We start from the raw sequence: 21862 nt of genomic DNA, 5'->3' as shown, positions 1-21862 counted from the left end.
CCAATGGTTCCCTCTGCTGTCTCTATGTCCAGCAAAGAGGGAGAGAGAGGAGAGCCGCTGCTCTGGGCACAGCGTTGGATTGAGATCGGGCTTAGATAAGTATTTAGGGGGAGCTGAACGCAGAAGGTTTTTTACTCTAATGCAGAGAATGCAAAAAGGTAAAATACCTTCTGCCTTTTCAACCACTTTAATCAGCCATGTTTGGGGGAAAATTCTCATTTGGAAATTCCCCAGTGTGTCGGACTGTGAAGGATAACTTAGGACACTTACCTAATTAAAAATAAATCACTTAAAATAAAAATAAATCACTTTTTAGGGATTAGTACTGTAGAAAAGTACCCCTGTATTGTTTTGCACCCCTTGTATCTTGCCAATTAGGAGACCGCACACTAAACGCACCACCATATTCTCCTCTTTTTCTGGAAATTTCTGACAAATATTGATTAATATGCCTGTTATAAAATAGATATTTAGTTAAAAAAATTCTTCCCTCCCAAAACAGGTATTTTGGTGTTTAGTAGATGCTGGGAAGTTAAACCACACTGCTGAGTATATGTGATCACATGGGTTTTGTTTATCAACCAAGCCATGTGATCATCAGGTCAGCAAGGGCATGCCAAAGATGTCATAAGGATTAGACATATGCACTGCTAAAAATTTATTTCGTTATCGATTTTGTTTTATATATCTTTTTTTTGGGGGGGTTTTTCGGGTCATTCGTTATGATCAAAATCCTTAATTTTGTAGATTTGAAAAATCCGAAGCCCGGAAATGTGAAAATTTGTACATTCGTAAATTCAAACACTCAAAAATCCGAAATCCGGAAAATTCGAAAATCCGAAAATCCGAAACCAGGGAAGTTGAAAATTCAGAGATTTGGAAATTTGAAAATTCGAAAATCCGAAATCCGGAAGTTCAAAATAATAACTAACTAATAATAACTATTAAATTATAGTTATTGGAATTTCCTTTCAATTTTGGCTAAATGTATCTGAAGTTACGAATTATCCAAAATAATGAATGTCGCATCTAAACAAATGGAATGGAACAAATTAATAATTAATAATAATAATAAAAAGGTTTTATTATTATTGTTATTTATTATTATTAATTCATTATGTTCCATTCGTTCAGATATGGCATTCGTTATTTCAGAAAATTCTAAACTTATTTCAGATTTTTACATTTTCGTTCTTCTTTTTAATATCCTTTTATTTTCGAAATTTAAAATTTCCAAATTTGTGAATTTTCACATTTTGTAAATTTGTAATTTCATAAATTCGAAAGCTCGAAATTTGAAAAATTTTAATTTTCGAATATCCAAATTTACAAATATTCGGAAATATTTGTTAAATGGGCATATCGTCAATTTGGAAATTTACAAATTTAAGAATTTGTCGAAATTCGTTAAAAAACTAATTTGGAACAAAACGAATTTCACATGTCTAATAATGATGGTGTTATTAGTATGGTACCCACTACTACTACTGCTAATGATAATTAAAATAACAATGGAATCTGTTCCACATAAGCTGAAATGTACCATGAATTCTAACCCCACTACTATTATTTCTGTCCTGCTACCACTTCTACTGCTAGTGCTAATAATTATGATACTTTTTTATTTTCTTGATTCTATCGCAGCCTGATTGTCAGTCGGAAGGAAAGGTGCCTACAGAAAGGCAGCGGCTTTCATTTGGATTTGCTCCTCATTGGCACTCTGGGTGGTCTTTGCGCCCTTTTCGGACTTCCTTGGCTGACGGCGACCACGGTGCGGTCCGTCACTCATGTCAACGCCTTAACCCTGATGAGTAAAACAGCACCGGGAGAAAGACCACGAATCTCTGAGGTTAAAGAGCAAAGGGTGACCGGAGTGCTGATCTCCATTCTCGTGGGTGAGGGCACAGTGCATGAATGACAGTTCTGGGTGCTGAGTAGACAAAAATGATTTTTTATTTTTAAAATGTTTTATTTTGGAAAGTAGGAAGGAAAGGTGCCTACATAAAGGTGGTGGCTTTCACTTGGGTTTGTTCCTCAGTGGCTCAATAGAAAAACATAGCATGTTCTGGTAACTGTGGCTATGTGGGAATATTGCAATGATAATATTCAAAATAATGTATGAATCTCTTTCTTTTTGTTCCACATGCTTTTATTCACATTTTCCTCCACATTTAAATGCAGACCAAACTGTCCAGTAAAAGTGACAGATACAGGGGTTGGGCCAAACCATATAACACTGCCAGGGGTGCTTCCAACAGTCTGCTTTGATCTACTGGGTTTTCCAAAGAAAGGAAAAAAAAAAAACTGTTGCTGTAGCTGCCTGTAACGTTTCAGTTTGAGTTGAGTTGATTTACTTAAAGAGGAGCTCCAGTCCCCCCATCAAAAAATGTAAAGTCAGCAGCTACAAATACCGTAGCTGCTGACTTTTAATATTAGGACACTTACCTGTCCAGAGATTCCACAATGTTGACACCCCAGACGATTTTTCAATCGGCTCTCTGGTGCTGCTGCCGCCATTTCATTCAGCGCCCCCCAGGCTGGACTGATCATCTGCAGGAATAGACCCAGAAGCTCAGTGTCTCAGAGTATTTATGCAGACTCCTAGCAGCCTTCAGGGACACCCTTCCTAGGATTGGCCAGGGCTATATAAATATTCATACTGCCATCTGCATAGCTCCACACCTATGTTCCAGAGAATTCTACAGCTCTCTGGAACGCAGAGGAGACAGTAAGACTAACAGCAGCTGAAACCACTGAACCAACCTAATTAGAGACAAGTGCACTGGTTATGGTGAGGCAAACCCATGGTATGTATGTGAGCTGCTCAGACTGCTAGGAAGGGTAGTCCTGTGCCTGCTGCTTTGAGTGTTGGCTGGGAAGCAGCCCACCTACGCTCCAGACAAAGACAGATAAGAGCAGAAGATCCCGGGATCACATCAGACACGCTGTGTGTAGACAAGTGGCAGTGTCAGCCTGGACCCATGCCAGGCCACGCTCCAACGAGTTTCCCTCTTCCCACTGGAGCTTACTTATGGGCATAGAATGGATAAAATGGAAGTGAAACTGTTGGGAGCATGGCCTGGCAGGGATCCAGGCGGAGACTGCCACTTGCCTACACACAGCAGGTCTTGTTCTGATATGTGGCTCCTGGGATCTTCTGCTCTTACCTACAGTGAGGCAAACTAAATGTACCTAACAAAAACACACCCAGTTCCACTCAACACAGTGAGTCAGCACCTATCTAGGAGGGTGCGACACATGTTAGGGGGGACCTTAGAAAAACAAAAACTGTTGTGCTAACATTAACGACAGACTGCATCATAGATGCCATTTTTTATTTTGTCCATAGTTCCACTTTAAAACAGAAATTGCATGTCCTATAAATCCCAAAAATATGAGATTCATTAATATTGTTAGGATAGTAGGCAGAGCCATGCAAATAATTCCTATATGCCCCTTATTGGAGGGCTTTTTTTGGTTTTAATTGGTTGATATCAGCATATCCTGTCTTCTCTTACTTAAAAACAGCTTTTCTCAATCTCTTTTATCCCCTAAGGCAGTGGTCATCAAGCCCATCCTCAGGGCCCACTAACAGGCCAGGTTTGCAAGATAACTGAAATAAATCACAGGTGATATAATTTGCTGCTCAGTGATTGCAGTATTCTAGTCTGCATCTCCCAAAGGTAATACATAAAACCTGGCCTGTTAGTGGGTCCTGAGGACTGGGTTGATAACCACTGCCCTAAGGAATCCAGGAAATAATTTTTATGTCTCGAGGTACCCTTGCTAAAAATCACTATACCTGCAGCCCATGTAAAATAGCGAGCTCAGTAAGTTGTTGAGAATAAGGAATGTGTTGTCCTACAGCAGTGATTCTCAGCCACCAGGCCATAGTGGCTCCACAGCCAGCTACAGCTCCCCTAACCTCTTACAATGCCACCTAACCTCCCATAGAGAACAGCAGCCAGTGCCCCTTAACCTTCTACAGTGTCCCCAGGCCCCACAGTGCCCTCTTCCCTCCCCTAGCTTGCTGCACAGGTTTCCAGAATTCCATAATGCTCCCAACCTCCAACAGTGTCCCACAGTGCCCCTCAACCTCCTATAGTGCACCCCAGCCCCCTTCATTCCCCACAATGCCCCCAAAAAACCTCAAGCCCCTCGGAGAGACCCTCAGCCCGCTCCAAACACCCTAGTCACCATATTTGCTACCATCTTCCTCCAGAAACCTACAGGTAATCAAGTCAGCTGCAGAGTCCCCTCACCCCCTCCAGAGTGCTCTTCCCCCCACAGTGACCCTCAACCCTATCCAGAGCCTTCCAGGATTTCAATACATAGTTTTTACTTTGTGAGGCTTAGAAGGCTTTTGGAAGAATTTAACATCATGCCCTTGTCTCACTAAGATTGGGAACCACTGTCCTAGAATATCTGACCCCAGGACTAGGGTGACCACATTACACCCCCCCCCCCCCAGCATGCATCGTCAGTGACAAGGGGGTGGCCCCGCCCTTTACCTATTTAGAAAATGCCACTTGGCTTACAATGCAATCAGCAGGTGGCCATGCTGAGAGCAGAGCGGGGTTGATATGCAAGTGCCTTACATAGAAAAAGCATTTGTTTAATGTATGTTAGGGTTGCTAGTAAATTTACCTGCCAGGTATAGTTGCCTTGGCCAATTGATAGGGGATCAATTGATTCCACCCTAATTCTGGAATTGCTGCACTTCTCTCTTCTGTCACTAGATGGCTGGGTATCTGGTGGCATTAGATAAGACAAGGGCATTGCAAGGACAGATTAGGAATAGATTGGGTATCTCAGCCAATGGGCAGGGATCTTCTTGGGTCCCTTGGCCTGCTGGTAGAGCCTATTTATTTGTGTGAGGTCAGGTGATCGGGGTTTTGTGCCACCTGGTTGGCTGTCTAGGTGAACGTGTGCTGTGCTGCCCCGAGCTGCTAGGCCAGAGCCTGAGGCATATCCCAGGGACATCTGGCTGCTAGGCTGTCTAAGGGCCTATCCAGAAACAGGAGAGCAGAGCAGGTCTGGGATTGCGGGTTGCAGTCCAACCAAAAGTGACAGTTCTGCCGGCTGGCGAACCAGCTGTGGTTGGAGGTAGAGGGGAAGCGGTCGCCACTAAGGGACCATCCACCTTGTTACCAGGGACCACTGTATCTGAAGCAAGTACCAGAGCAGTATTCTCACCAACCAGGGACGGTGAAGAAATGGAAAACTTCAGCAAGTGTCAAGCCAGGGACCCAGCCAGCGGAGGTGACGCTTGCAGAGCAACCTTGTGTGTCAAGCCAGGGACCGAGCAGGCCAGTGGAGTGACGCTTGAGAAGTATCTTGGATGCCAAGCTAGGGACCAAGCAGGGATGCGGGGGTGACGCTTGAGGAAGATACTGGGTGAGAAGATTGGAAGAGCTCAGGAGATCCAGTGGCAGTGGATCAGCAAGTCTAGTGAGAGAGACTGGAAGGTCAGTTGAGTGAAGATCTACAATAGGAGATTGTAGAGGAAGTGAAAGAGTTAATTGTAACCTTTGTTAGGAACTGTTCAAGATTGTCGCCATAGGAGACGGCATGTATTCACATGCAAATGTGGTATCCAGCTGGGTGCCTTTCCCTGCATGGCTGTCTACCTATAGAAGTCTCGTAGTCTGCCAATTAACATTGTAACTACTAAAGGGTGTCCTGGCCCTAAACCCTCTCTCCCACAGTTCTGTTTAAGAGAAAATAAATCTCTTTGCATTCAAGAAGTGTCTGGTGCCCATGAATATACATTGCATTACACCCACCATTCCTTGTAACCCACTCTACATAGAAGGATGTCAGCTATCCCTAACTCTGGAGGTTCTCATTAGGGGACCTGGGACTTGGCTACACTAACATTGCAGTTGCAGGCAGCCACTTAGATTCAAAGAGTGTAATTGTTCTTTCAATGTTGGGCTAACATACATTAAACAATTCTCTTTTTAGCTAAGGTACTAAAGTTGCATATTAAAAAAAAAAAAAAAAAAAACATACTTTAGACTGCTAAAAGGATAAAAAATGACCTGAGGGATCTGTAGTAAAAATTGAAGTTGAAGCCAAACGACAAATCAATGTGTACAAATCCATGCACAATGCAGTGAATGCACAGGCACAAACCTTAATTCAGCCATATTGAATTTCTAGTACTTAATGTACCAGATGTCTGTTAGCCCTTGTACACACGGTCAGACATTCCGACGGAAAATGTCCGATCGGACTGTGTTGTCGGATAATCCGACCATGTGTGGGCTACATCGGACTGTTTCCATCGGAATATCCGACCGACAAAGTTTTAGAGCTGGGCTATAAAATTTTCCGACGTCATGATCCGATCGGACTTTGTCCGATCATTTGTAGAGAATTCCGATCGGGCAAAGTGCCACGCATGCCCAGGTCAAATTCCTAGACCAAAGCTATTGGCTACTAGCCTGAACGTAGTCCCGTCGTAACGAAATAACGTCATCACGTTACGAACGATCGGATTTTCCGACAACTTTGTCCGACCGTGTGTATGCAACACCAGTTTTGGACAAAAAGATCTGATGGATTTTGTTGTCGGAATGTCCAACCGTGTGTACAAGGGCTTAGACTGTAACACACTGAGGAAGAGGACTGAGCACGGCAGCGTCCGGTCTTCCATCCTGGGAGTCGGGACACTCTGGGCCCCGCGGCTGTAAGACACGCCAAACTTCGGCGGCTGGGGGTGATGCCAGCAGCGGGAGGCGGGAAAACAAGGCCCTGATGATGTCATCGCGAATGGCTGCATCGGATGTGTCAGTTTCATTCCAGAACACTGTATTGTACCACAATGAAGGTGCCCGGTACCTGGGATAGACCTGCTAAATACGGGACTGTCCCGGGCAATCCGGGACATGTGGTCATCCTACGAGGGGTCAGAGCAGATTGTTAATTACCTACCTGAAAAATTGCTTTTATTATCTAATCTTCAAGTGAAATGAATATCATTAACAACAGAAAATAAAGCAGTTAAAAATGTAGTGTCTGCTAACATAAGGGGTTAGTGTTGAAGCGGCCCATTATAATGCTGGCCGGTGGAAAATTGCCCCCTTGTATTGGAGGTCAGTGTAGGCAGGAGATCAATTAGCCACATCTTGGGGAATCCCTAGCAACTTTAGGAGGAACCCTGGCGTTCCACAGAACCCAGGTTTACAGTGATATGCAACAGCAGTAAACCTAAACAGCAATTTTTTTTTTAAGATGCCACTATGAAAATACTTAGCTTTTTCTTTGAACATTGTTTGCGGATCAGCCTGGATCACTGGTGGAAAGTTTTTTTATGGTATATAGTCAGTTTTTCGTGGACGTCTATTGTTTTGCCTACGTTTTTTTAAACAGAGTGTATTATGTAATGTCACCTATAGTTGGCACTGTTGTATTTGTTGTATAGTTTTAGCCCATGGCTAGAGATCTTCATGTATCCCATGGCAATGGAAACAGTGACATCTAGAGGCTATAACACAGGGGGGTTTAATGTTAGTGGTAGCATATCATTAATTCAAAACTTGACAGCCATGGCACCATCTCCAATCTCTCCTGTCCCTTGAGGCAAAACTGCCACTGTGTGCATTGATTTTTTTTTTTTTTACCAGCGCATGTTGTTTTATGTCACTTATGTGCCATTGCTTTTATTGACCTTTATAAGCACATTGATGTATGTTTTATGAGCAGCATTTGATATTTATTAGTTCTGATGAGTAATTCTATCAATACCATGCACTCGGCCTCAGTGACAAACATGGGTGGTCAGGCACTTAAAGGTATAGGTCAGTCAACACTAAAAAATTATGTTGTGAAATATATCAGCCAACCTGCTCTAGGGGGCAGAGAATACGAGCGAATAATAGAACACACAATTACCTCTGAGAGTGAAAGTTCACATTTTTTTATAAATGGCCATTCCAGACTGGTTCTGTTTAAAGCGATTATAAAGTTTAAACATAAAAAACAAACAAAAAACAAACAAACAAACATGTCTATACTATACAAGGAAAGCTGTACATTTGCAGTGTGAGACCTATGGCACTGCTGCCTTTGACTGTTAAGATGTGGAATTCAGTGGAGCCACTATTGTTCTGCTTAGGCTTCTCTTTGCTGGAGTTTCTGACATGAGGAAGTAAAACTCTGCCTCTACATAGATGGTCGCCTCCATGCAGAGACCCAGCTGCTGGGAGACCACAGGCAATACTGGTGACTAGTCCTTTGCCCTCTGCCTGGCTTCTATGTTTAGTTCCTTTTTTACCTACTGGGATTAAGACAGGAGTTAAAAAGACATTTTGGCCATTCAGGGCAGAGTGACGGTGCCTCCTGATAACTCCCCACTTTAGCAAGGTATAGCCACCCATCTACATTCTCTTACTGCCTTCCCACTTGGAAGCCTTGCTTCAAGGTAAAGGGGAGCATGTGGTCCAAACACTGTGGGGGCAGCATCCACTTGGGTAAGTTCCAACACCATCCACCATGGGAGCTTACTCATGGAGTATTCCTGGGGAAGGAAAGCTACAAGGGAGGAAATGGTGAGTATTACTTGCTGGTGTTGTAGCTATCATATGTATTTAGAGAAAATAAGTACCCCCCCAGTACTATGGAACTTTAAGGGCAAATTTTTGAAGACACAGTATTTTAGAAACATAGAAAAATTTATTATTTCATAAAACAGTATGACGGTCTGAAACAACACCATACATAAAATAGTAAATGATATCCGTATATAATATGAGAAAAATCACTTCTCCTATAGTCCGACGCGTTTCAGGCTTCATCCCAACAACCTTTCGATTTCATGAATAGAATACTGGTATGTGCATGTGTTTTTCAGCTGCTGCTTCCATATTTAACCCAATGTTTGCCCTGTTGTATTCTAGAAGTCTAGACTTTGTTTTCTCTATTCCAGAGTATCTACAACTATAATCTCCTCCATACCCCTGAAGAAGGGATTTACCAGAATTTCCCGAAATGCGTCAGCCTATAGGAGAAGTGCTTTTTCTCATATTATATATGGATATCCTGTACTATGTTATGTATGGTGTTGTTTCAGACCCTCACACTGTTTTATGAAATAATATATTTTTCTATGTTTCTAAAATACTGTGTCTTCAGAAGTTTGCCCTTAAAGTCCCATAGTACCAGGGGGTACTTATTTTCTATAAATACATAACATATTTGGGATAGTGGCAACAACAAATGGAGTTTTTCTTTCTCCGTAATGGTTCTCTCACTATAATTGTGTTGTAGCTATCAGGAGTCACTCTACCCTCAATGGGCAGGTGACTGTATTGCTTTAAGGGTTAAAGTGTTAAGCTAGCCCAGCTGAAAAATCTAAGGCACAGAAAATTTGTCAGCTGAACAGTGGCTGCATGCAATCTAATGCAGCTGCTGTCAGGGTGTTCTGACAGCCAACGCCAACGGCTGTCAGACAACAATACCACAATACCGTCAGTGGCAGCTGGTGGTATATTTTTGGGGGGCTGTCAGTCAGGTCACCCCCACCCCCCCTGGTTGGTCACCAGCCCTGCACTTACCCCATCTAGGTTGCGGGCAGCGCATCCTCTGGGCGATGGGCGGCAGCTTCCCTACATCTCCTCCTTAGCATCACGGCGGCTTCCACCATACGTCTCCTGCCTCCTCCTCCTAGGGGTCAATAGGATTGCTTCTCCTCTCGGCCAATCTGGTGATGGGTCTCAGGACCAGACCCACTTCCTGATCGTCTGGGAGGAGAATCAGGAAGACAGTAGTAAATATCAATTCGCTATTGTCACACAACTGGGTGGGCTCAGGGTGCAGAGCCCCCCTTTTTTGGAGCCTATTAGAGCCTCTGGTTCTAATCTTGCCCCGCATATATATGAGGAGGCTGGACGCATGTATAGAGGGGGCGGCCCCCTGCATTGCGGGCCATCACTGGGATTCGTCCATCTGCACCATGTGCGTGAATGGAGGAATGTTAGATCCAATAGTGCATGGACTGTTATAGGGTTCAGGTTAAGGGCCACTTATAAGTGTTTTTGTAGGTTATGTATTAGTGTGAAGGCTAGGTAAACTGTTGTTGCCCTGTACACACGGTTGGACTTTCCAACGACAAAATCCATCTGATTTTTTCTGACGGATTTTGGCCCTAACTTCTCTTGCATACACACGGTCGCACAAAGTTGTCAGAAAATCCGATTGTTCTGAACGCGGTGACGTACACCACGTACGACGGGAGTATAAACAGGCCAGTAGCCAATAGCTTTCGTCTCGTAATTTATTCTGTGCATGCGTGACACTTTGTCCGTCAGAATTGTCTACACACGATCAGAAATTAAACGATTGGATTTTGTTGTTGGAAAATTTTAGATTCAGCTTTCAAACTTTCTGTGTCGGAAATTCCGACAAAAAAATTCAGATGGAGCCCGCACACGATCGGATTTTCCGATAACAAGATCCGATCGCACATTTTCCGTCGGAAAGTCCGACCATGTGTATAGGGCATTAGAGTCACTGTGAGGGTTAGAGTGAGTTTTCAGATAACTTTTTCCACGTATTTGGTGCCAAAATTCAACATATTTTTATTAGGATGATATTGCAATTTATTATGCAAATATTTTGTATACGGTAGTCGTTCTTTAAAAATGTATGTTATCTGTCCTCCCGCAGGGCTCTCCATAGTAATGGGAGAAATGTTGCGTCAGATCCCACTGGCAGTTCTATTTGGCATCTTCCTGTATATGGGGGTGACATCCCTCACTGGGATCCAACTGTTCGAGAGACTTCTGCTGATCCTCATGCACCCCAAGCATCACCCGGAGCACCCCTACGTGGTGAAGGTGAGTGTGCATGCCATACAAGAACCAATATATTATTAGTTACATTGAGAGGAATTTATCAAACTTGGAGCAGACAGAAGCTGGGGCAGCTGTACATGGTGACCAGTGAAAGCTCTTAGCTTTTATTTTCCATGTTAAACTGAACAAGCTGAAGATAGAAGCTGGCAGTGGTGGCTGGTGCTCCAAATTTTTGGGGGGGCACAAGCAAACTGAAAATAAACCCATCAATTGCAGCCACTGTGCCCATCAACCGCAGCCACTGTGCCCATCAAGTGCAGCCACTGTGCCCATCAAACACAGCCACTGTGCACATCAAGCGCAGCCACTGTACCAATAAATTGCCACCAGTGTGCCCATCAATTGCTGCCACTGTGTCCATCAAGCGCAGCCACTGTGCCATCAAAAGCAGCTACTGTACCCATCAATTGCTGCCAGTGTGCCCCATCAATTGATGCTAGTGTGCCCATCAATTGCCGCTGCTTTGCCCCATCAATTGCCATTACTTTGCCCCATAAAATGCTGCCAGTGTGCCCTTCAATTGCCGCTACTGTGCCCCATAAAATGCTGCCAGTGTGCATCGCCCAGGAGTCAGGACTTACCTGTCTCGCAGCGGGTCATGGTGGTGTCCTCCATGTCCACACTCCTTGATGTCTCCGGTCCTCTCTATCAGGTGTCCAATCACAGCGCCTGTTGTTTCAGCCAATCAGGTGACAGGTATCCAGACCCGAGCACCTGATTGGCTGGGAGGCAGGTCAGTGTTAGGATTTATTCCTAACACAACACTGAGTAAACAGCGAACGCACAGCATTGCGTGCACTGTTTAACATTTTGGAAGCCTACTAGAGCCTACGGCTCTAATCAGGAGCTTAAAAAAAAAAACACTGCTGTAATTCAGGTGCCTGGTGCCCATCACCATTGACACCAATGATGGATCACTATTCCTCCCACTGACACAAATGATGGGGCACTATTCCTCCAACTGACACCAATGATGGGGCACTATTCCTCTCACTGACACTAATGATTGATCACTAGTCCTCCCACAGATACCAATGATGGGGCACTATTCCTCTCACTGACACTAATGATTGATCACTAGTACTCCCACAGATACCAATGATGGGGGCTCTATTTTTCCCAATGACACCAATGATTGATTACTAGTCCTCCCACTGATACCAATGATGGGGCACTATTCCTCCCACTGATACCAATGATGGATCACTATTCCTTCCACTGATACCAATGATGGGGCACTATTCCTCCCACTGATACCAATGATGGATCACTATTCCTTCCACTGATACCAATGATGGATCACTATCCTCCCACTGATACCAATGATGGGGCACTATTCCTCCCACTGATGCCAATGATGGGGCACTATTCCTCCCACTGATACCAATGATGGGGCACTATTCCTTCCACTGATACCAATGATGGATCACTATCCTCCCACGGATACCAATGATGGGGCACTATTCCTCCCACTGATGCCAATGATGGGGCACTATTCCTCCCACTGATACCAATGATGGATCACTATCCTCCCACTGATACCAATGATGGGGCACTATTCCTCCCACTGATGCCAATGATGGATCACTATCCTCCCACTGATACCAATGATGGGGCACTATTCCTCCCACTGATGCCAATGATGGGGCACTATTCCTCCCACTGATACCAATGATGGGGCACTATTCCTCCCACTGATACCAATGATGGGGCACTATTCCTCCCACTGATACCAATGATGGGGCACTATTCCTCCCACTGATACCAATGATGGATCACTATCCTCCCACTGATACCAATGATGGGGCACTATTCCTTCCACTGATACCAATGATGGATCACTATCCTCCCACTGATACCAATGATGGGGCACTATTCCTCCCACTGATGCCAATGATGGGGCACTATTCCTCCCACTGATACCAATGATGGGGCACTATTCCTCACACTGTTACAAATTATGGGGCACTATTCCTCCCAGTGACACCAATGACCAGGGGCAATTCTTCCCACTGATACCAACAATCAGCCGCTATGCTTCCCACTAACACCAAAGACAGGGCACTATTCCTCCAACTGACACAATTTTCTTCTCCCACTGGTCACAGTCCGCCCCCCCCCCCCCTAAAGTCTGAGGAGCAGTAAACTAGCCCTTTGTTTCCAAAGTTTGGAGCCCCCTACCCTAATGAAACAAAAAACTTAAGGTGGGAGTTCTACTTTACATAGTATGACTTTGTAATCTTTCTGCTCCTCTACACTTGGCCATATCCTTGTCCTGTCCCTCTAGGTGTGCACATGGAGGATGCATCTGTTCACCTGCGTCCAGCTCTCTTGTATTGTGCTGCTCTGGGTGGTGAAATCGTCTCCGGCTTCGCTGGCCTTCCCGTTCCTCCTCATCCTCACCGTTCCGCTCAGACGGTTCATCCTGCCCAAGTTTTTCCACGAGAGAGAACTAAAAGCTGTAAGTTATACTTTATACATTTTACATTGAATTATGTTAAAATTATTATATTTTACAAACGTTCACTCTATTTTATAAATGGCTTGTTTCCATCTTGTGTGCCTCACAGTGCATTGTGCATTTTTTGCGTTGGGTAGTTTTGAAAGGACTGTCAATTGGAAGTCCACATACCCTAATTGTTAATGCATGTTTAAAAAAATGATTCTCAAAAATGACCACTGGCCAGATTAATGTTAGGTTCTGTAAAGCTCACCATACACTATACAATCTAATCGTACAATCTCCTTTAGATCTACCATCAACTATGTAGTGCAAGGTTCTGCCTGACTGGATAGAAAGTGGATTGGATAGATGGTGTGTTCTCCTATTATATTGTTTTGTTAAATCTAAAGGAGATCGTACAGAGTTTGTACAATTAAGTTGTATAGTGTATGGCCACCTTCATACAGTGGTGTGAAAAAGTGTTTGCCCCCTTCCTCATTTCCTGTTCCTTTGCATGTTTGTCACACTTAAGTGTTTCGGAACATCAAACCAATTTAAACAATAGTCAAGGACAACACAAGTAAACACAAAATGCAATTTGTAAATGAAGGTGTTTATTATTAAAGGTGAAAAAAAATCCAAACCATCATGGCCCTGTGTGAAAAAGTGATTGCCCCCCCTTGTTAAAACATACTATAACTGTGGTTGTCCACACCTGAGTTCAATTTCTCTAGCCACACCCAGGCCTGATTATTGCCACACCTGTTCACAATCAAGGCATCACTTAAATAGGAGCTGCTTGACACAGTAAGGTCCACCAGAAGATCCTTAAAAGCTACACATCATGCCGAGACCCAAAGAAATTCAGGAACAATTGAGAAAGAAAGTAATTGAGATCTATCAGTCTGGAAAGGGTTATAAAGCCATTTCCAAAGCTTTGGGAATCCAGCGAACCACAGTGAGAGCCATTATCCACAAATGGCGAAGACATGGAACAGTGGTGAACCTTCCCAGGAGTGGCCGGCCGCCCAAAATTACCCCAAGAGCGCAGCGACGACTCATCCAAGAGGTCACAAAAGACCCCACAACAACGTCCAAGGAACTGCAGGCCTCACTTGCCTCAGTTAAGGTCAGCGTTCATGCCTCCACCATCAGGAAAAGACTGGGCAAAAATGGCCTGCATGGCAGAGTTCCAAGGAGAAAACCACTGCTGAGCAAAAAGAACATCAAAGCTCGTCTCAATTTCTCCACAACACATCTTGATGATCCCCAAGACTTTTGGGACAACATTCTGTGGAGCGATGAGACAAAAGTGGAACTCTTTGGAAGGTGTGTGTCCAAGTATATCTGGCGTAGAAGGAACACTGCATTTCATAAAAAGAACATTATACCAACAGTAAAATATGGTGGTGGTAGTGTGATGGTCTGGGGCTGTTTTGCTGCTTCAGGACCTGGAAGACTTGCCGTGATAAAAGGAACTATGAATTCTGCTGTCTACCAAGAGATCCTGAAGGACAATGTCCGACCATCTGTTCGTGTACTCAAGCTGAAACGAACTTGGGTTCTGCAGCAGGACAATGATCCTAAACACACCAGCAAGTCCACCACCGAATGGCTGAAGAAAAACAAAATGAAGACTTTGGAGTGGCCTAGCCAAAGTCCTGACCTGAATCCTATTGAGATGTTGTGGTATGACCTTAAAAAGGCCGTTCATGCTCGAAAACCCTCTAATGTAACTGAATTAGGACAATTCTGCAAAGATGAGTGGGCCAAAATTCCTCCAGGACGCTGTAAAAGCCTCATTGCATGTTATCGCAAACGCTTGGTTGCAGTTGTTGCTGCTAAGGGTGGCCCAACCAGTTATTAGGTTTAGGGGGCAATCACTTTTTCACACAGGGCCATGATGGTTTGGATTTTTTTTCACCTTTAATAATAAACACCTTCATTTACAAATTGCATTTTGTGTTTACTTGTGTTGTCCTTGACTATTGTTTAAATTGGTTTGATGTTCCGAAACACTTAAGTGTGACAAACATGCAAAGGAACAGGAAATGAGGAAGGGGGCAAACACTTTTTCACACCACTGTACACCTTAAATTAACTGGTTGCGCTTTCGGTAAGGGGCGTGTAAGATATATAGAACATTTTTTTATCTCTGCAAAATAAGTACATTAACCACTTCAGCTCTAGAAAATGTTACCATCTTCCTGACCAGAGCACTTTTTACAATTTGCCACTGTGTCGCTTTAACTGACAATTGCACGGTCATGAACTGCTGTACCCAAACAAAATTTGCATCCTTTTTTTCCCACAAATAGAGCTTTCTTTTGGTGGTATTTGATCACCTCTGCGTTTTTTTTTTTTTTGTTATAAACAAAAATTGCATCAATTTAGAAAAAAAAAACAATATTGTTTACTTTTTGCCATAATAAATATCCTCAGAAATGTTTTTAAAAAACAAAATTTCTTCATCAGTTTAGGCCGATATATATTCTTCTACATATTTTTGGTAAAAAAAAAAAAAAATCGCAATAAGCGTATATTGATTGGTTTACGCAAAAGATATATAGTCTACAAACTATGGAAAAGATTTATGGCATTTTTCTGGCATTTTTATTATTTATTTATTCTTTTACTAGTAATGCCAATGATCTGCGATTTTTAGCGGTACTGCGATATTGCGATGGACAGATCAGACACTTTTCACACATTTTTGGGATCACTGACATTTATACAGTGAACAGTGCTATAAATATGCACTGATTACTGTGTAAAATTCACTGGCAGGGAAGGGTTAACACTAGGGGGCGATCAAGGGGTTAAATGTGTGTTTCATCAGTGTGTTCCAACTGTATAGGACTGACTAGAGGAGGAGACATATTGTTGTTCCTACTTAATAAGAACAAACAATATGTCTCCTCTCCCCTGACAGCACAGAGATTTGTGTGTTTACACACACAAATCCCTGTGCCTGGCTCTCGTGCACACGATCGCATGTGGCCGGCGGTGATCGTGACCGCATGCCACGAGCATTGGGTCCCCCACTGTGCAGTGCACACGCCCTCTGGTGGCTCTTAAAGGGAACCCCGTATATGTATGGGATTTCATGCAGTGGTGCCAGTGTGCCGCAGTAAATGTGCGTGAGCCGGTCGGGAACCGGTTAAAGTGTTATTAAAATTTATACTTACATGCTCTGTGCAGTGGTTTTGCACAGAGCAGCCCTGATCCTCTTCTTCTCAGGTCCCCCACTGGAGCTCCTGGCTCCTCCCCCTGGCCGAGTGCCCCCACAGCAAACAGCTTGCAATGGGGGCATCCAAGCAGGCTCACTTCCAAGCCGCTGCTCTGCATTTCCATTTACACACAGAGCCACGGCTCAGCCCTGCCCTCTCTCTCCTCATTGGCTAAGTGGCTGTGATTGCCAATGACTCCCACTGCTGTCTCAGCCAATGAGGAGGCAGGGACCCTGAAGAGTTGGGGCACTTGTGCACATGGCTGGATTGAGATGGGGCTCCGGTAAGTATTGGGGGGGGGGGACAGCACACAGAAGTTTTTTTTACCTTCATGCATAGAATGCATGAAGGTAAAAAACCTTGAGTCTTTAGAAACCCTTTAATGCTATGTGAATTTAGCCTTTAAACTTCGGCTATATTGTTATGTTAGTGTCCTCTGCTACAAGTCTCTTTCCTTCATCAATCTGTAACTAAGCGAAAAAGATAAACGCAGAATGATAGTCGCTGCCAAGCTGATCGGATTCGCTGCCTGAAACATTACTCGATCTCAAAGCTACAAAATCGCTGTAAAGTTAACAAGTTGACAACTCCATCCAAAATAAAATATATACATTTTAACATAATTTTAATATAATATTTAAAATGAATGAATGAAAATGAAAAACAAATTTCCTTAGTCAAAAAGCAACACAAAACAAAGTATCACTTTGTATAAATCACCTGTATGACATGACCCTAACAGAAGCCTGGATTTTTGGTTGACAAACTTTTTTGGTTGTCATACTTTAACTTTTAACGTGAACTAGAAACCCATTTTAGTGGGATGACACCTTAACTGCCAATCTCATTGCTCATATCTGCTTGGTCTTTTTAGTTGGATGCTGAAGATGTTGAACCAAACTTTGATGAAGACGGCCAGGATGAATACAATGAGCTTCATATGCCTGTGTGATCCTGCTCCACTATGCCAAAATCAGTATGGATCCTGTCACCAGAACTCTTCCGTAGGGATCTTTTCTCCAGAACTCCTCTGTACGGATCTTTTCTCCAGAACTCCTCCGTATGGATCCTTTCACCAGAACTCCTCCGCATGGATCCTTTCACCAGAACTCCTCCGCATGGATCCTTTCACCAGAACTTCTCCGCATGGATCCTTTCACCAGAACTCCTCCGCATGGATCCTTTCTCCAGAACTCCTCCATATGGATCCTTTCACCAGAACTCCTCCGCATGGATCCTTCCTCCAGAACTCCTCCATATGGATCCTTTCTCCACAGAACTCCTCCGTATGGATCCTTTCTTCAGAACTTTTCCGTATGGATCCTTTCTCCAGAACTCTTCCGTATAGATCCTTTCGCCACAGAACTCCTCCGTATGGATCCTTTCACCAGAATTCCTCCGTATGGATCCTTTCATCAGAACCCCTCCTTGCAGTGTCTGGTTTTAGTTCTGCTGGGGCCCGGAACTGGTTTACCCCAAACCTATTTCGACCTCTCACACGCATTATTTCATATTCTGCTCCCAGAACCCACAATCACATGAATTTGAGTTCCATGCTTAAAGAAGCATTATAATTTTTATTTTTCAGTTCTTTCCCCTATGGTACAGAGTGCATGTAGTACTTTGTCCCATGTTTATAAGCACTTTCTAACCCTAGTTATGAGATTTGATCTGCTCCCTTCCTGCTGTGGTCGCTACAACAACAGTTATGAATCAACTGTCTCCTTCATAAGTGCAACTTGTCTCGGCTCTTCAACAACAGCTATGAAGGAGATGGCTGGTCCATAATTGTAGCTTGTCCCAGCTCTGCAAAATCTATGAAGCAGATGGCTGATTCATAAGTGTAGCTTCTCTCGGCTCTTCAACAACAGCTATGAAGGAGATGGCTGATTCATAAATGTAGCTTGTCTCAGCTCTTCAACAACAGCTATTAAGGAGATGGCTGATTTGTAAGCCACCGGGCACTTGCCCGGTGGGCCGGGGCTGCCAGTTCTTGCAGGGCCAAGGCAGCTTTCTGCTCTTTGAGCCTGCGCCGCTCACCCTACCTCTACGCGGCTGCCAGTTCAGTTCAGCCGTCTGCGACGGGGATGCAGAAACATGACGGGGGGATCAGACACTTTTTGCCTCTCCACGATCACCAGTATAGTTTAGCCATCAACGATGGGGGGCATGACCAAAAAGGGGGGAGGAGCTAGAGGAGACACCTGCAGCAGACACTATGGAGCCGTATCAGAGAGAATGTGAGTGGGAACCCCTGTAACCTGGATAGGAGGAGCAGAGGGGGTGGCTGCATATAGAAGAATAATTTTCTCCATTCCTTCTGCAGCTTCTGAATGCCTGCGAGAGGGAGAGGAGGAAATGCGGGCATTCAGAGGCTGCAGGAGGAATGGAGAGAATGATTCTTCTATATTCAGCCACCCCTACCACTCCTCCTATCCTGCTTTTTTCTGTTGCCCCCGCATGCTCCCCCATGCTCTCTGCCTCCCTCTCAATGCGCTGCAGCCCCCCAACTGCTCTCCAGCCCCCCCAGTTCTCTCAAGCCCCTCCTGTGCTCTCTGCCTCCCCCCATGTTCTCCAGCCCCCCAGTGGTCTCCGGTGCTCTCCACCTCCCCTTAGTGCTCTCTGCCTCCACCCATGCTCTCCATCTCCCCCCCAGTATTCTCCAGTCCCCCAGTGCTCTTGAGCCAAACTGTGCTCTCTGCCTCCCCCTGTGCTCTCTGCTTCCTTCCATGCTCTCCGCCTCCCTCAGTGCTCTCTACCGCCCCAGTGCTCTCCACCTTGCCCTGTGCTCTCAGCCTCCCTCCAGGCTCTCTGCCTCCCCCCTCAGTGTTTACCACCTCCCCCAGTGCTCTTCAGCCCCCCCCAGTGCTCTTCACCCCCCCCCCTGTGCTCTCCACCTCCCTCCGTGCTTTCTGGCCTCCCCCTCATGCTCTCCAGCCCCTCATGCTCTCCTGCCCCCCTGTGCTCTCCACCCCACCCCATGTTCTGGTTTCCCTGTGTGCTCTCTGACCCCCCCAGTGCTCTCCAGACCCCCGGGTTCTCCAGCCCCCCTGTGCTCTCCTCTTCTCCCGTGTTTTCTGCCTCTCCCCTGTGCTCTCTGCCCCCCTATGCACTCCACCCCCCGTATGCTCTGCCCCACCCCGTAATCTCTGGCTTTCTCCCTGTGCTCTCTGCCCCCCCCTATTTTTTTACTGGCCCCCCTCGCACCTCTGCTGGGTTCCCCCCCACCCCTCTCCAGGGGTATCCGTCATGATGGAGAGTGGGGAAGGAGCCGGTTAACATGTCATGGGCTGCTCAGTCCAAAATGCCTGAACATAATTTTTGTCCCAGTCTGGGCCTGTTCATAAGTGCAGCTTGTCTCAGCTCTTCAACAACAGCTATGTAGGAGACGGCTGGCTCATAAATGTAGCTTGTCTTGGCTCTTCAACAACAGCTATGAAGGAGATGGTTGCTTCATAAGTGTAAGTTGTCTTGACTCTGCCATAACAGCTATGAAGGAGGCATTATTTTACATATACTGTAGTTCTGTACTTGCCAGATATGCTGCAGAATTCTCCGTCCACTAAGTCTGGCTGCATCCATTTTAACTGTGGGCAGCTGAAGCTGCTGACTGTTCACTTCCTGGATTTACACATACACACAGAGGCATACCTCCAGCTTTGCAGCTCTCATTGGCCCTCTTATGACCCATCCTCCTCCCTTTTTGGCAAACTCTCACGAAAGTGAGAGAGAGCCGTGCATGATGTCATAGGCCTAGGCTAATGACCAGACAAGAAACAGAAAGTGGGCTGTATAAGGTATTTACTGGCATTGGATTACTATCCAAAGGTAAAACAACAAGGCAGAAGATTTAATAAATGGAAAGATGAAAAAATGACTGAAGGTCCGCTTTCAGCTTGTACTGGCTCTGGGCACTTTACCGAGACAAGCATGCAGTGAGAGGTGGGACTTGTCAGCCTCTGCATTTCTCTTGCTTCTGCTTGTCTCAGGAAACTGGTAATGGCTGAGACAAGCTACACATATGAATCAGCCGTCTCCCTCATAGCTGTTGTCAGATCGACTGTTGCAGGTGGGGAAGGAACCTCCCAACTAGGATCAGACCTCATAACTAGGGTTAGAAAGTGCTTAGAAATATGGAACAAAGTGCTCCATGCACATTGTTCCATAGGGGACAGAACTGTAAAAAAAATATAATGATGGATCTTCTTTTAAAAAATAAAAATGAAATAATAAAAAAAAACAAATATTTATTAAATTTAAAATTAAACACCTTTCTTGTTACAGAGTTTTCTTTTGCAACTGAACTATAGGCAAACAGCTTAATACAGATGCAATACATTCATGGGAGATGTTTTTTATGGCTGTCCAGTTCTGCAATGTGCATATCTATAATCTGCTATTAGTGAGCTCAGGTGAGGTAGGAAGAATCAGCTTCTGAGGCTGCCGATAAGAATAACAGATGGGTCCCTAGTGTGTTAGTGTGTAAGGTTACGCTTGCATTTTTTTTGTTTGCTGCATTTTAAGTGCCAATCTTCTCTGTGGAAGATGAACTTGCTGGAAACCACACCAAAAATGCCGCAAGAAGCTTTTTTTAAAAAAAAATAGTGCACTAAGGGCTTATTTATTGAGCAGCCAGTGGGTGGTAAAAGCAGGCAGTTGAACTGCAGTCTTACTATGAACAAGAGCATGTAGCTGCTCAGGACTGTATATGATAATTAAACAGCAAGTCGCTTTTGGCCAGCAGTACTGCTGCTACAGGTGACCCATTCAAGTGAATGGGGCTGTGCTACAACTGTGTGCAATGCACACGGCTGCAGCATGGTGGGTTGGCTTTTGAGAGTTGCAAAGAATACCCAATCACATGCAAGGAAATAAAAAAAAATGAATTTGTGCTTTTATGTGATTGGATGATGGAAGTCAGCCAGCAGCTTCCTCCTCATTTACTTAGATCTGGCACAACTGCACTTTGCATAGTGCAGTCTATTGGCCTTTAGTCCCAACCCCTCTGTCTTTATTACCAAAATAAGTTAAAACACTCACAAAAACTCTTCTTCGTAATGCCCATTTAACAAACATGTAGTGTCACTCTTGTGCAAGCCAGGATAGCAGCGGGTGACGTCACATAAAAAATCCAACCCCCGTACGCGTTACGTCCAATGGGACTTCGTCGGCAGGGTGGAGTTAGTGAGTCACCCGATGATAGATAAAGCTATCCAGTGTCATTAAAAACACAGACACCATACCGCAACAGTGCACACTTGCGGTATTACATATCATGTCACCCCACATAGTGACAAGAGAAAAACGTCCTGCTGAAACTGGTCGGCCCA

At 44.6% G+C, this 21862-nt stretch overlaps 1 protein-coding gene across 1 annotated transcript in view; it reads left to right on the top strand.

Moving 5' to 3' along the window:
- The window catches only part of SLC4A3 (solute carrier family 4 member 3), a 73752-nt gene extending 52977 nt beyond the window's left edge, over positions 1-20775 (top strand). Inside the window, exons 15-18 of the mRNA XM_077447782.1 lie at positions 1645-1895; positions 10672-10841; positions 13147-13320; positions 17407-20775. Of these exons, the coding sequence (XP_077303908.1) occupies positions 1645-1895; positions 10672-10841; positions 13147-13320; positions 17407-17484 (673 nt within the window). The 3' untranslated portion in view covers positions 17485-20775. The remainder of the gene's footprint in view (positions 1-1644; positions 1896-10671; positions 10842-13146; positions 13321-17406) is intronic.
- Positions 20776-21862: the final 1087 nt, after the last annotated feature.

The sequence above is a fragment of the Lithobates pipiens genome, unplaced genomic scaffold (genome assembly GCF_037356315.1).
Source record: "Lithobates pipiens isolate NorthernLeopardFrog02 unplaced genomic scaffold, aLitPip1_a1.2 Scaffold_22, whole genome shotgun sequence".
Classification (NCBI taxonomy): Eukaryota; Metazoa; Chordata; class Amphibia; order Anura; family Ranidae; genus Lithobates; species Lithobates pipiens.
Note: the sequence above shows the minus strand (reverse complement) of the source record. Positions and strands in the feature narration are given on the sequence as shown.